This window comes from Pezoporus flaviventris, unplaced genomic scaffold, assembly GCF_033815535.1.
Source record: "Pezoporus flaviventris isolate CSIRO_AGI_PZ_B2104156 unplaced genomic scaffold, CSIRO_AGI_Pfla_v1 ptg000025l, whole genome shotgun sequence".
Classification (NCBI taxonomy): domain Eukaryota; kingdom Metazoa; phylum Chordata; class Aves; order Psittaciformes; family Psittacidae; genus Pezoporus; species Pezoporus flaviventris.
This window is the reverse complement of record NW_026892573.1, coordinates 31,825,216-31,839,864: the sequence shown is the minus strand read 5'-3', so window position 1 is coordinate 31,839,864 and position 14,649 is coordinate 31,825,216. Positions and strand designations below refer to the sequence as shown.

The following is a 14,649-nucleotide window of genomic DNA, read 5'->3' as shown; positions in this document are numbered from 1 at the left end:
TAGCCAGGCAATAAGGAATCACAGAGATTCCAGCACCCAGCTAGAAGCCTGTTCCAGGAGAAGAGCTACTGCTAAGTTGGAAGCCATTAAGAGAATAAAGCAAAGGGGTTGGCTGAAAGTGCAGCTAGATTTATGCAATCCTTTTTGTTATAACAGGAATGGTGATGATGATGGAGGACTGTACTGCATGAGGGCTGCATGGCAAGGGGACCAGTTGAGAACGAAGCACAAAACAACTGCAGAGCAACCACAGAGTGAGGGAATGTGGCTAAATGTGTGAGTGGGCATCTGCAAGAGCATGTAGCGGTGCTAAGGATGCAGGTGAGTTTGGCATTAACAAGATGATGCCTGTTTCCTGATCACAGAATCCCAGACTGGTTTGGGTTGGAAGGGATCTTAAAGCTCATCCAGTTCCAGTCCCCTGCCACAGGCAGGGACCCCTTCCACTAGAGCAGCTTGCTCCAAGCCCCTGTGTCCAACCTGCCCTTGAACACTGCCAGGGTTGGGGCAGCCACAGCTTCTCTGGGCACCCTGTGCCAGCGCCTCAGCACCCCCACAGGGAAGAGCTTCTGCCCAAGAGCTCATCTCAGTCTCCCCTCGGGCAGGTTAAAGCCATTCCCCTTGGCCTGTCCCTACAGGCCCTTGTCCAAAGCCCCTCTCCAGCTTTCCTGCAGCCCCTTTAGGCACTGGAGCTGCTCTCAGGTCTCCCCTTCAGGAGCCTTCTCTTCTCCAGGCTGACCCAGCCCAGCTCTCTCAGCCTGGCTCCAGAGCAGAGCTGCTCCAGCCCTTGCAGCATCTCCGTGGCCTCCTTTGGGCTTGCTCCAACAGCTTCTTATCATTCTTATGTGGGGAATCCCAAGATGATGGATAATCCGTTGTTTCCAGCTTGGCTGGGAGGGCGACAGTGTCCCAACTCACCTTGGAGCAGGGTGTAGAAGGCTCCTGATGCTGACAAATTGGTTGTTATTGTAACATCATCCTTGCTGGAGGTTTCCACCTGGACGTGCACGGAGCTGTCTGTATCGCTGCGGAAGCTGCTCACTTGGCCAGTAGGGAAGGTCACGTTGGTGAGGCGGCCGAAGCTGTCGTACCTGAAAGGGAGGAAGGAGTGAAGTCAACAGCATCAACAGAGGAGTGGGATAAGGGAATCATGCTATAAACCAGACACCAAGTCTTGAAGTCTTCACCCAGACTTTTTCCCAGAGAAAAACACATTGTCACTGTCACACTGTGATGAATTTTTGGCTTCATGAGAAGAAAATCACAGCTTTTAGCTGAAGAAAATCAAGCACAGAACAGAAAATGACTAAATAAGCATTAGCTTCTATTTTAACAACATTTCTCCCTTCTCTGCACTGTGCTTCTTGTTTACAAGAGTAACTTTATTTCCTATCTATTGTGATGTGACTTATGGCAAAGCACTGGCCTGTGCACCCTGTCTAGCAAGAGCTAGGAGTTTATGGAGGACACCAACTGTTTTCTCTGGTTGTGTTCTGAGCTCTTCAGCATTTGTCCCCCTTATTTTAGAAACTAATATTAAAGTAGGAGCAAGAACCTGCCAGATTGGCCACATCAGACAGAGAACTGTCCTTTGTGGACATGGTGTAGAGCCCTGAGCGCAGCTGATACCCCAGTGTCTGCCTTATACTGTTCCTAGCACCATCTAGAAGGGCTGACTTCAAAGTGTAAAACGGCAGCTCAGTTTTCACCCCTACTGTGTCCTTGGCTTTTCCAATGAGGGAATCAATATAAGCACCATCTGGGATGGTTTCTGTGATGTGGACCCAGATGAAATAAGCTGCATACATTCAGGTCCCACAGGAGTTAACAAACTCGGGGGAAGTACTGAACAGCAAAAAGGAGGAGCAGAAACTTGTGTCTAGAGGCCTTCTGAGCCAACAGAGCCAACAGATCCTCCTGCCTCCCATTTGTGGCACTGCCAAAGTGCGCCTTTGGATCACAGACTGAGCTCAGAGCAGAGGGCTGGCAAGGGACCTTTGCTGTGAGGCTGTTGTAGATGGAATTCGAGAAGAGCAGGATGCTCTACTGGCTTATCTCTGCAGAGCTGCTGGATCTTCAGATGAGACGGACCTTCATGGAAGGGATATTTATATAGTTTTGGAGAAACAGGAGAAGAATTCCAGCTAAAGCAATCAGTGATGAGTGTTTGACTTCTTCCATATCATTTAAGAATGATTTATATGATATATAAGAAGATCATATCAAGAAAACGTATCACTTGGGGATACCAAGTGACTGGTGGGTGAGCAGAGAGGACTCAATCTTCTGCAATACCCACTGGGGAGCCTTTGATAGAGCGCAGTGTCCAGTGAAGGCAGCAGTCCTCAGAATGATGAACTAATGTAAATGATACATTAGGGATAGCAGCTTAGAAATCATGATCTAAGAAGGAAAGCCCCCCCCCCCCCCAAAAGAAAAGGGTTAATTTAGAAGAGGGGGGACAAGGACAAGGGAAGATGACACCCTGACAATGCTTGCTCTGAAGAGGATTATAATGAATCCCTCATCACATCTACTGAGGATGTGACAAGAAGTAATCAGCTTCAATGGAAACAAGGAAGATTCAGATCAGAAGCTGGAGAACATTTTCCAGGCCTCTGGTTGCTCCAAGCAATAGATGGAGCACTGGAAACCCCATTGCTCAATGGTTTTAAGGATAGAGGAGAGAAATGTGTTAAGGAGGGTCTGGGTATAGCTGGTCAGACTTTGGAGGGAGCAGATGGTTGAGGAACTCTTGATCCTCCTCTTCAGGATTACTCTGAGGTGGGGAATAAAACCCCAGCTAATAACAAAAACCCCTAAACAAACAAGGGAAGGGAAAAGGGAAATGGAAGGGAAAGGAAAAGGTGAAGAAGGGGAAAGAAATGCACTCTTGAACTGCAATCTGTGAGGGACTCAGGTGCAGCCATTGGACTGACTGCAATACACATGAAAAGAGATCCATCTCCTCTTCCATTCTCAATCCATTTCCAGATCCATACACAGTGCTGGTACTCTGCTTCCGACAATACATTGTCAGTGCCTTAGTGTGAGGAAGGGCTGGTTGAAAAAGTGATTTTTGCCCAATTTTAATACTTAGTGCATAGTGACTAAGGGGGTGAGCTCATTGCAAGTGTCTCCATCCTTTGGGTTTGGAGCTTTTCCTGCCCATTGGGCAGAAGGGGAGGTAGGAAGGTAGAAGAAAGCATCTGGCCCTCCATGGTGTCAGCCTATCAGTCAAAGGATTATCCAAGCATGGGGGACAGGGCAGCCTTGCCCTTTCCCTCCAAGCTCTTGGCAATCAATCAGCCACTTGTGCGATGGAAAAGAGGGAATGGGATGAATTCAGGACTGCATTGCAGGAGTTTGGCAGAGACCAGTTACAGCTTTTCCAAGCGTCCAGCAGCACATAGCTTGGATTCAAACTGAATCTCCTTGCAAGAGCCAGGACTAACGTGCTCTCAGCACCGAACGCTTTGCTCCATGCTTGTGGGTGTCCTGTTTGCACTGACATGGTATGTGCTTTGATTGTGCTTTCTCCACAGCCATCTGCACATCTTCTCCCAGAACAGTGAGTTTTAAACTGGAAACATCACAGGTGATGATATCTTTACCCCTTCTGCTGAAACAGGACACAAGGGACATGATTTAGTCTCTCCTTCAAGCTGAGAAAACATTGCTAAAGGTGTGCTGTGTAACACCCCAAATTCTTTCTACCATGACATTAAGAGTCCTATATATAAACCAGTCTGAACTGTAAAGGTAGACCCAGACCTCACATGCTCCGAACGTTAAGGAGTATGGATATGAATTTGGCACCTTGGTGGTATCAGCAGGACTTATTTATCTTGCTCTATTTATACTTTAAATAATGAGCTGCTCCTGAAATGGAGCCTGATTCACCCCTTAAAGTCATAGCCAAAACCTGCATGTGCTGCACTGAAGTCTAAGGGCCGACTTTGGTGTAATTCAGGTGCAAGTGTGAAAGGAGGTCTGCGGATGAGGGAAAGAAGGAGAGCAACAGCCAGGATGGGGGCAGAGAGCTTGTCCATGGGAGCTATTTCATGTAAGTGTTGAGTCAATGCCTTGTGAGTCACGTTTTATCCTAACTGAATGACACTCAGCACCATGCTGAGAGTCACCAGAAACCCTGTACGCTATTCAAGCCCTCCTTTGGTGCTCCAAAGAAAGCCTCAAAAACCTGTGGATGCCCACTTTAACAGCCCCAGGCATGAAAGAGTGTGATGGTGCCTAGCCCTCTGCGCACACATTTCTCTTTTAAAGTCAAAATAACCAAGTACAATACATTTATTTCACACACTTCCATTTTTACAGCTGTACAACACTTACACTATAGGGAAGAACTTCACCAAGCAAGGACTTCCATTTGGGACTTTAGATCCTGAGAAGCAAGGCTCTTTTTGGGCCAGAACAGCCTGGAATGGTGTGCTGGAATTGGTTTAAGGTGTCTGCACATGTACCTTAGACTTTTGGCACCTATTTAGTCACCCCATTAGCCTCCATCACAAGTAACCTGGACCATCTGTGTTTTATGCCTTTGCAAGAGCTGCTGCCCCTCTGCCAAGCAGCGAAGAAGGGACTCGCTTTGCGGGTGACAGCTCCCCTATTTGCAGCTGCAAGGATGTCATATGTTACACAGGCAGGAATGGGAGAAGGCAGCACAACTGCAGTGTTCCCATTGCTGTTATTATTCTTATCTGGTGGCAGATGAAGTGTAAAACACCCATGTCCAGAGAAAAACCTCCTTTTAGCCAGCACAATGGAAAAGGAGCTGTGGGAAGCCAGGTAGCATGGATACACACAGCATTTTCCTCTTGGCAAGCAGCTCCTTTTCTCTTTCGCTCAGGACTGGAGCATTTCCCCCTTTTCCCTTCATTTAGATCACACAGCACATACCTGATATCGTCTGTCACATACCCCCAGTCTCTCTGGATGCTTGAAGGCTTGCACATCCCAAAGAGATAATGTGCTTCATGAGTTAAATGAGGTGGTTCCTTCTACCTCTGCTTTCAGCCCTGTAAAGGCATTTCTAGGGCACATTCTTAGCTTGGAAAGGCCAAGTGCCTGGCTCATATATAGCTGCAGGTGTGCCCTGGTATTTGCAGTGAGATAAATCTCTCCTAGTCACCTCATTTTGCAGCTAAGCTGCCTAGGCCTTTTTCCACCGTGTTGGGATTTAGGAGTTGGGCTGGTTTTCATCAGAGCCCAAGACTTCTGTGTTCTCCAAATGCTCTGAAAGCACCAGAATTAAGGAATATCTGAATCAGGGGAGCGCACGCAGCAGCCACTACGAGCAATGAATTCATCACCTGCTAACACAGCTGCTGCCTCCCATTCCAACCTGCTGCACAGGCTCAGCGCTTACCATTACAGTGGCAATTATTAGGCCAGCAAAGGAAGCAGTTGCCATCCATTGCCCATTGGAAACGTATTTAGCTAAGGTTCAATGCACAGAATTAAAATGGTATTCGGTGCTTATGAGCCCTAATTGTAAGCTTGTAAACATCCAGAGCTTTCATTTATCACATTACCATTGTGTAGAGACTTGGGTCTTGGGAATTAAAAGACAGCAATTCCAAGTACCATCTATTCAGAAATCAATTCCTTGCCTGAGTCTCTGGGTTTCTTCATTTTAGCTTTTTTTCCTATTTCATCAGCCTTTTAAGAGTACAAGATAAGAAAAACCCCACTATGATAATATTGCATTTAGTGCCAAAGTGTCCTTTGCAAACTCTATTTTGAATGTAATTATACAGATGTGCACCCACTGCCTCCTTACCCGTTTTCAAACGACATTACACACAGCACTAAGAATGAATCTATAACAGACAAATACACATGGAGGCAAAGTCCCTAATAACACAAGGCCAGGTTGCAGCCACCATCTATAGAATCTTCTGTCTGCCCGGATGTGCTGAGGAAGATAGGAAGATCTCGCTCTAGCTTTTATGATACTTCTGGTTCCCTTGGGTCTTAACTAAACTCTGACACCACTAGGCATTCATTTCAGGCCAGGCCAATGGATCAAGACATGACCTCACAACTCAGTGAGAGTACTGGAGAGGTACTATTTTATCATGGCACTTACTGGAGTAACTTCCTCAGAAGAACAACAAGAATCTGATTATTTTATCATGAAGAAACTGTGGAGCAAAGAAATCTTGCTAAAAGGAAAGGGAGAGCCAAAGACAAAAGTGATTCTCATACCCCAGCCTGCTGCAGGAGCAGAAAGAGACCCTCACTTGAGTGACTAAACCAAGGACACCCCCAAAACTCAAGTGTTTGACTTGAGATATCATCAGGTGCTAAAGGGATGTTAGCAATGCAGTAAGCAAGCTTTTCTCAGTCAAGTGGTTGATCCTCTGAAGGCAATAAGGGTTATTTATCTCTGGGTTCCACTAAATGGGAACAAAATTCAAAGCCTTTATGTCAACCGCAAGGCAGACCGAGTCTGCACTCACCCCGTGGTAGATCCTGACCACAACACCCAGTTCTGCTACCCCAATTGCCCAGACCAAGACACTGGTTGGTGCACCAAACACCGCTGATGCTGGGGTGGGAGCTCTCTGAGTCCTGGGGGTCACTGGGAAGCCACCCAAGGTCCTCCTGCATGCTCAGTCCAGCTGGCTCCTACCTTGCACCCATTACAGTGTGTGAGGTTTGGCAGAGCTTGCTTCCCCGTAAAACAGCCTGCCCTGTTACGGGTCAAAGCTCCCTTTATTGCCCATCTGAAGATCTGGCTCCACAAGACCCTTTGCCCTCCAGGCAGCTGTGAGCCACATCTTGGGCAGTCCATGAAAAGGTTTTGAGTTTCTGGGCTTGGCTGCAAGTGATGTGAAAGGATTTAATTCCATATGGGAGGAGGTGACCTTTGAAACTAATTGGGCACACAAAGGACCTAAGCAAAAAAGGCTTCATTTGGGCTCAATAATGCAGCGAAGGTTTGACTTGGGCTCAGGGGGAAACTGAATTACCATACAGTGATACCATCTCAATGAGCTAATCATGATAATTGCTGTGTTCTTGATTTAAACAAATACATTAATAAGAATTCCCAGACTCTGGAGCACACAAACAGCAACTGCTTAGGAACTTTGTGAGAGCCGGTAGCAATTTTATCAGGTCGAGTGAGAAAGCAGCAACAACAAAGACGCGAGTAGTCACATACCACCCTTTGTCTTTGACTTGAGGAGTGGAACAACAAGAAGCTGTTCCCCTGGCAGGGTTTCCAGATCAGCCTCCTCTGCTGCTGATTATCACTGTCACAAGTTCAATGGGAAGGCAAGGCTTTAATCCAGTCACTGGACAAGCTGAGCTGCATTGCATTAATTGACAGCAAATGTCAAGCTCTCTGCAGAGGCAGAGAAGGTCTCTATAATGCTAAAATCATCAAAGAAGTCCTAGATGGGCCTTTGGGGACAGGCTAATTACTGCAGGGAGCGAAGTTTCACTCTCAAGGAAAGGGAAACTTCACCATTATGCACTGAACCTTACTCAGCACTCAACCCAATAAAGCAGGATTGGTACAGCAAGCTTTGGTGTAGGATGTGTGAAAGAAAAGCTGTGCTGTGAGCAAGTCTGCTGCTGCCTGCAGACAGCACTTACCTCCTTCCACTATGGAAATGAAGGGACAATGGGCCAGTCCAGCCTGAACCCTTGCAGGACCTGGATTCCCTGGTGTGCCCTAGAGATAGACCTCCAGTATCAGTGTATCCTGCCTCCTTCCCTTCTCTCCAGAATCACAGCAACATTCCCCTATGTCACAGCTCTTTGCAGCCTTATGATAAAGGCTGAGAACAACCCAGGTTGCTCAGATTGCTGCTCTAGGGGAAGGTGTCCCTGCCTGTGGTTGGAACTGGACGAGCTTTAAAGTCCCTTCAACCCAAACCATTCTAGGGTTCTATGATTCTATGAAATGCCCTGGTGAGAGCAACAAACAAAGGGGAAACAGAGATGCTGGATGTGTATACATGTAGAGTTGCCGCTCTTGCAACACCACTGCTCTTTCGTGTTGGATGTCTGGTTTATGGATGTGTGTGGACAGTCAGGTAAAGGTAAATCTTAGAAGCACGTTCTTCATGGGACCACTAGTGAAGTGTAAAATTGCCAGGTGATTTACCTTTACTCTTAAGTTCTTATACAGTGGTGTCCAGCTTGCCCTGACCCATAAACCACTATTATGTGCTGCGAAAAAGATGAAGTTTCTCCTCAGAATCAGATATGATGTCTTTATTTCTTGGCCATGAGCACAACAGAAATAGGAGCTTCACCTTTCCCCTCAGCCATGACTGAAAACCCTGAGGAGAGCACTTCCCAGCTGCTTGTGATTGGAACATTTACCTAAATCACTTAAACTTACAGTAGATTTCCTGATGTTCTGATACAGAAACCAATAAACTAAAGGCATTGAATGTTGATTTGGTTCACATCACCTTCTTCAGTTTCTTGGATACCAAGGAACTCAGATTCCACCCTGCCTTGCCTGCACTTATCCCTGCAATTTGTGTTTGACTCATGCAAATCTTCTATCTGGTAAAGAATATGTATTAAGAAAGGCCTCTAGAGCCATGATCTAAGATACTAAGATACTGCTTCTCATGCTTGGGCACTCCAATCTCAGCCTGAAAATATCCTGCCTTCCTATCGACTTGAGGTTCTCTGGGTTTGCCTTCCAGCCCCTTACCCTTCTCAAGCCTTTCTGTGCTAGGAATTCACTGTAGGTGACAGTTTTTTGCTGACATGCTGTGACCTAGACATTTTTCAGTCTTTTTCACATTAAGATATGCAGATCAAGCATCTTCCTCCCCACAAATGTATTTTGGTAGTGTTTTTCTGCACACACAGGTTGCCCAAGGAAGTTGTGAATGCTCCATCCCTGGCAGCGTTCAAGGCTAGGTTGGACAGAGCCTTGGGTTCCATGGTTTAGTGTGAGGTGTCCCTGCCCATGGCAGGGGGGTTGGAACTGGATGATCTTAAGGTCCTTTCCAACCCTAACTATTCTACGATTCACTGTGCTTCATAAACCACAACCATCAGAACTGACAGTATTAGTCTCATTGATGCTGTACAGGGATAAAATCAGCTTTCTACTACCCACTACAAGAAAAGCAGGATGAGTATATGTGTTTGTTTTATTTGTCCATCCAAGCAACAAGTTTGACGGATTTGCCATGGAATTATGCTGAGGATCACACTGAATGACTTGATGCTTTGCTCACTGCAACCTCTAGAGTCAATGCTCAGCGCAGTTCTTTAGATGTGGCCTGTTACATGTGCACCCTGGCACTAGAGGGTGTAAGAACATATTTTGTTTAAATGAAACCTACTTTATCAAGCAGTAGAAGTCTCCAACCTTCATTTACTGATCTTTGCATTTTATTGGTCTGATTTTATATATTTTTCTCACATTACATGCAAAACCTGGGTAGAATCAATCTCTGCTGATTCACCTGAAACAATCCCATTGGATCATAGGAACCTAGAATGGTTTGGGTTGGAAGGGACCTTAAAGCTCATCTAGTTCCAACCCCTGCCACGGGCAGGGACACCTTTCACTAGACCAGGTTGCTCCAAGCCCCATCCAACCTGGCCTGGATGATTCCCTACTGATTACCTTTGAGAGCTATCACAGAGCAAGTTCTTGAGCCATTTGATGTGTACTTTTAACAGTGGAGAAGAGCAGGCTGATCTGCTTTCCAAGTCCCTAGTGGATAGGATAGGATAGGATAGGATAGGATAGGATAGGATAGGATAGGATAGGATAGGATGAATAGTGACGTTCTCCAGTTCAAGCAAGGAAGATTTAGACTGAGCAAGTAAAAAAGCTTTCTAGCAATAACAGTAAGATAAATACATTGCTATCAGTAGCAATATTTATGAGTAACTTAGATGACTTTGATAGGATCCATATGACCAAATCATAGACATCTGCAGTGTAAATATCTGTATCTGAGGTAATCATTCTGGACTACCTTTACAGAGAGAAACCTTCAGAATCCAACTCATGTCCTAAAGCAGATACCTGACATAACTCATAAGTAACACACCTTGAAAGTGCCTGCTTCTCTCCATTAGCTATAAAAGGAGGCTGAGGTAACATTCAGATATAGACTTCTGCCCTGTAGTTCTGTCAGGTTGCATCAGAATCTGTCAGGACGAGTTAGATGGAGATAACTGATCACAGGTTTGGATGAGGTATCTCTGAAGACACATTCCCAGATCTGATTTCAGTGATGCTGTGCTATCATCTAGTGCTGACTCGCTCTAGTCAAGATTTCCATAGCCCAGCCACTGGAGAATACTGTCTTCCATTTAGCTCTAAAAAGCTTTCTTATGACTCTTCTGAAGTGCATTAAAGGACCACAATGATGACTTTCACAAATGCTCTATTTTGTTGGATAGCAAGAAATAATGGATCACTGTTATAAATATATCCACAGAAATAAGTTGGATTTTAGCTTCTGTCTCTTTTTATCTCCTTTATATTTTCAGTCACACTTTAAAAAGAAAAGATGATGTTTGAGGTATAAATCTGACCATTATTAGCTGTAATGTTTAGTTTGCTTTACTCTCCATGGCTACATCTGTTTTCAAGCACAGAAACTATTGGGTTCTTTGCAAAAAGACAATACAATACCTCCTTAATTCAGCACAATGGTCCTGGCATATAGCAGGCTTCCACTGCTATAGAGAAAAACACCCTATCTTTCCTCCCTAAAGCCCCCCTCAAGCAAATTCACTGTAAGAGATGGAAGGGTATTAACTTTGATTCACTGAGGAATATCGCTCTAGTAATTGCAAGCAGAACATTGATGGAATGCAAATAAACCTTTCAAAAGATTCATCACAGAGTTTCCATCAGTTCTTTTTTGAGGCAGGAGCACTAATGGTGAGTATTAAGCAAACTTTGCAACTGGGCCTGGAACATTTTAAAGGAAGACCCAAAGTATGTGCATGTCTAACATAGGAATATGTGGGTTTAGGCAGCTTTACTTCCCTCAGCCTCTTTATTTGACAGCTTTTTTCTTTGTAATCTTGGGAACTGTCTATTTAAGCCAAATTGGACTCTTACAATGGGTCTATTATGGTAGCTGAACACTTCCATGTACCCACTCAAACCATATGGGAAATTATGCACTAAAAGGAGTGTTTCAAAGAGGTTCGACTTGAAAACATAAATGAAACTGAGGAAGAGGGAGGTAAAAGGCTTCTCAGCAGCAGGATGAATTTGCAGAGCCTCCTTCTAGGTGCCCTTCATTCGGTTATCTATCTTTTTCCAATTTGAATCAGAAATGTGTTGCCTCCATGGTAGTTATAAGCAGGGAATTGCTAAGAGTAATATAGAGAAGTACAAATCTTCAAGCCACTGCCATCGCTGGGTTTTCAATACATCCCATCTTCTCTCTGCTCAAAAACCTCTTTGGGGCAGGGATGGTCTTGAACAGCTCTGAGGCTATTTTTAAAGCTTAGTGAGGCCAATGACAACAATAGAGATCAAGCAGCCCATTAATTACAGCCTCACTGTCTGAGCAAGCTGTCATTAGTCATTGCCAGTTGTCATTCTACATCAGCCCTTTTACCGAAGCTCAAAAAGGACACTACAGCATGGGAAGGAGGTGAAAAGCTGTGGAAAAAAGAGGATCTGATGGAACTTTGACACTTCCAAAGCTTTCAAAGCCAAGAAAAATTCTCTGACAGCAACCTAAATACCCAGGCCTGACTGCATGCAAGGAGAACCAGGTGTCCAAATGACTTAGCTGATTTAAAACTCAGCAGAAACTGCCTGACTCTTGACTTGATAGAGGGAGGTTATTCAAACTCTAATGTACTTCTTTCCAGTATTTAGTGTTTGATCCAATTTTCTCTGTTCTGGCCATTTTATTTGGACTATAATTCTGTCCAGGGAATTAAATTCTATCAACCTTTCATGGTTCAGAGAGCACAGAGTGAAGTCAGCAGCACAATATTCCTAATGTACTTACTCATAAAACGTTGTCCAACCATTTTCATTGCTTTTAGTGGCAAGGAGACCAGAGTTGCCGTGGTAAGTCATCATGGCCACTTCATGCCCCTGTGTTGTTACACTCTTGAGTGCGCTGTTGGTACCAATTGTCACCCAGTAGACTTGGCCATCAGGCACCACCAGCCAGAGGGGCATCCCTGTGGAATCTCTTCGGATATTGACCAAGTTGCCATTATTGTCAGTGATCAGGGTTATATCTCCATCTCCAGAGTAAGTAAAATTGTAAAGATAATCCCCAGTGGTAAGGCTCTGAGTATAAAGGTGCTTCCCACTGGTGTCAAACAAGTAGAGTTCCTGGTCTATAGGTGAGGATAACTCATATAGGTTTTGCGTGTTGAGGAACGGTTTGTTTTTCCGAATAAAGCGGATTCGGATATTCCCAAGATCAGCAACATAGAGCTCCCCATCCGCACACACGGCGAGGGAGGATGGCGCATTGAGTTTGGCATCCTTGGCATAGCCATCATCCCCTGAGAAGCAGTCACAATTAGCATCGTTCTTGCAGTCACAGCTGCTTGGTGCGCCGGCAACGAGGGATATCTCTCCGTTGGTGGTGACCTGCCTGATGCGGTTGATCTTCTTCTCATCAGTCTCAGCAATATACAGGACCCCGTTATGTGAGACAGCCAGGGCGGTGGCAGACTCCAGCGTGGCATGGATTGCCACCTTGCTAAGGAGGAAGTGATCCATGCCTGGCACTTGGCAGTGCATGGGCCTCCCTGCCACGATGCGTACTTGGTGGTTCTCAGATATCTGCAACACAACGTTATTGTCCAGGACGTAGAGTGAGTTATCCATTGGATTGACTGCCAGATCCGTGGGCCATTCCAGACGAACCTTAATGGCAAAACAACACAAGGAAATTACTATAGCAAGACCCGGCATCATTGTCATAAATCAATTGCAATGAGGATGTTTCAACATGGGTAAAAGAAACACAGCTGCTTGATATGGTGGCCGTAGGTGACACAACCCTGGTATGAGTGAGGGGTCTTAGCTCCCAGTCACATGTAGCAGACACCTATGGACACCCACACTCCACACTGCAGCAGTGGTGGGAGCAGGGTGATGGACAGAGGCAGACTCACCTCAGCTCTTTCTTCACCTTGGTATGAGGAGTCAGGGGCTGTGGAAGGGGCATCAGTGCCCAAAGAATGAAGAATTAAACCAGAAGATCTGAAGATTCATAGAACCATAGAGTTCCAGACTGGTTTGTGTTGGAAGGGACCTTAAAGCTCCTCCAGCTCCAACCCCTGCCACAGGCAGGGACACCTTCCACTAGAGCAGCTTGCTCCAAGCCCCTGTGTCCAACCTGGCCTTGAACACTGCCACGGATGGGGCAGCCACAGCTTCTCTGGGCACCCTGTGCCAGCGCCTCAGCACCCTCACAGGGAAGAGCTTCTGCTTCAGAGCTCATCTCAGTCTCCCCTCGGGCAGGTTAAAGCCATTCCCCTTGGCCTGTCCCTACAGGCCCTTGTCCAAAGCCCCTCTCCAGCTTTCCTGCAGCCCCTTTAGGCACTGGAGCTGCTCTAAGGTCTCCCCTTAAGGAGCCTTCTCTTCTCCAGGAGGGGGATTCAAGGGGATTTCTCCTTTTCAAACAATGCTTCTTAAATTGGTGGAGCCTGGACCTGATAGCAAAGAGCCAGGACTGGGCATTTTGCTGTGTGAAGTGCTATGAAATCAATCAAACAAAAGAGCGATCCTTTTACTAAAGGATATTCCAGACAAGTGGCCAAGCTCCTCTGGGTAAATGACGGGGAGGGATAGACACAATAGGGGTAGCTGTGGCAGCATGTGTGTGCGCTGAGTTATAACCACAGATTTTCTTCTTGATGCTGCAAAAATGCAAAATAGCAATTCACAAGGAATTCAGACAATTTCAACTCAGGGATTAAAAACCTCCTGTCTTCAGAGTGGTTTGCACTTTGGTTTTAGCATAGTGGAAGAATGGGTTCAAGCAATAGTGACACATCACAGTCCTGTTGCCCAGTGAAGCTCTGAATGCTCCATCCCTGGCAGTGTTCAAGGCCAGGCTGGACAGAGGTTTGGGTGACACGGTCTAGTGTGAGGCATCCCTGCCCATGGCAAGGGGGTTGGAACTGGATGATTTTAAGGACCTTTCCAATCCAAACCATTCTATGGTTCTGTGATTCTATACTGACAACCCATATACACAAATAAACTGAAGAAGTGACTGGTAACACCATGAGTGAGTGAGCAATAGAAGGTCTCTAGCTCTACTTCTGCAGTATACCGTCTTTTCAAGTGAGACTAATCTTTTAGTCACCAAACCTAAGAAACATTTAGCAACAGAATTCAGGGCAATTGAACTGTATTTGTTTTTATAAATACATGTAAATTGTGCATTTAAAAGTTATTTCATTTTACTTCATGTTTACATAGGAAAAAAGGAGTCAATATTGTGTTGACGGCAACCATGCAATGCTTATATGTTTTCCTAACGTTCCATCTTCCCCATGGTAGAGGTGTGGAGGGTAATTGAATGGAACAACTGACTGCACCCATGTGGTTTTAATCTGTACTCAACAGCATAGAATAGAATCATAGACGAGTTTGGGCTGGAAGGAACCTTCAGAGTTCATTTA

At 45.5% G+C, this 14,649-nt stretch overlaps 1 protein-coding gene across 11 annotated transcripts in view; it reads right to left on the bottom strand.

The window, feature by feature from the left end:
• The window catches only part of TENM4 (teneurin transmembrane protein 4), a 759,599-nt gene that overhangs the window by 34,483 nt on the left and 710,467 nt on the right, over window positions 1–14,649 (bottom strand). For all 11 annotated transcript variants that reach the window (XM_061458042.1, XM_061458041.1, XM_061458044.1 and 8 more), the window contains 2 exons: window positions 12,003–12,880; window positions 919–1,091 (listed from right to left, as the gene is read on the bottom strand). In XM_061458042.1, coding sequence (XP_061314026.1) covers window positions 919–1,091; window positions 12,003–12,880 — 1,051 coding nt within the window. The remainder of the gene's footprint in view (window positions 1–918; window positions 1,092–12,002; window positions 12,881–14,649) is intronic.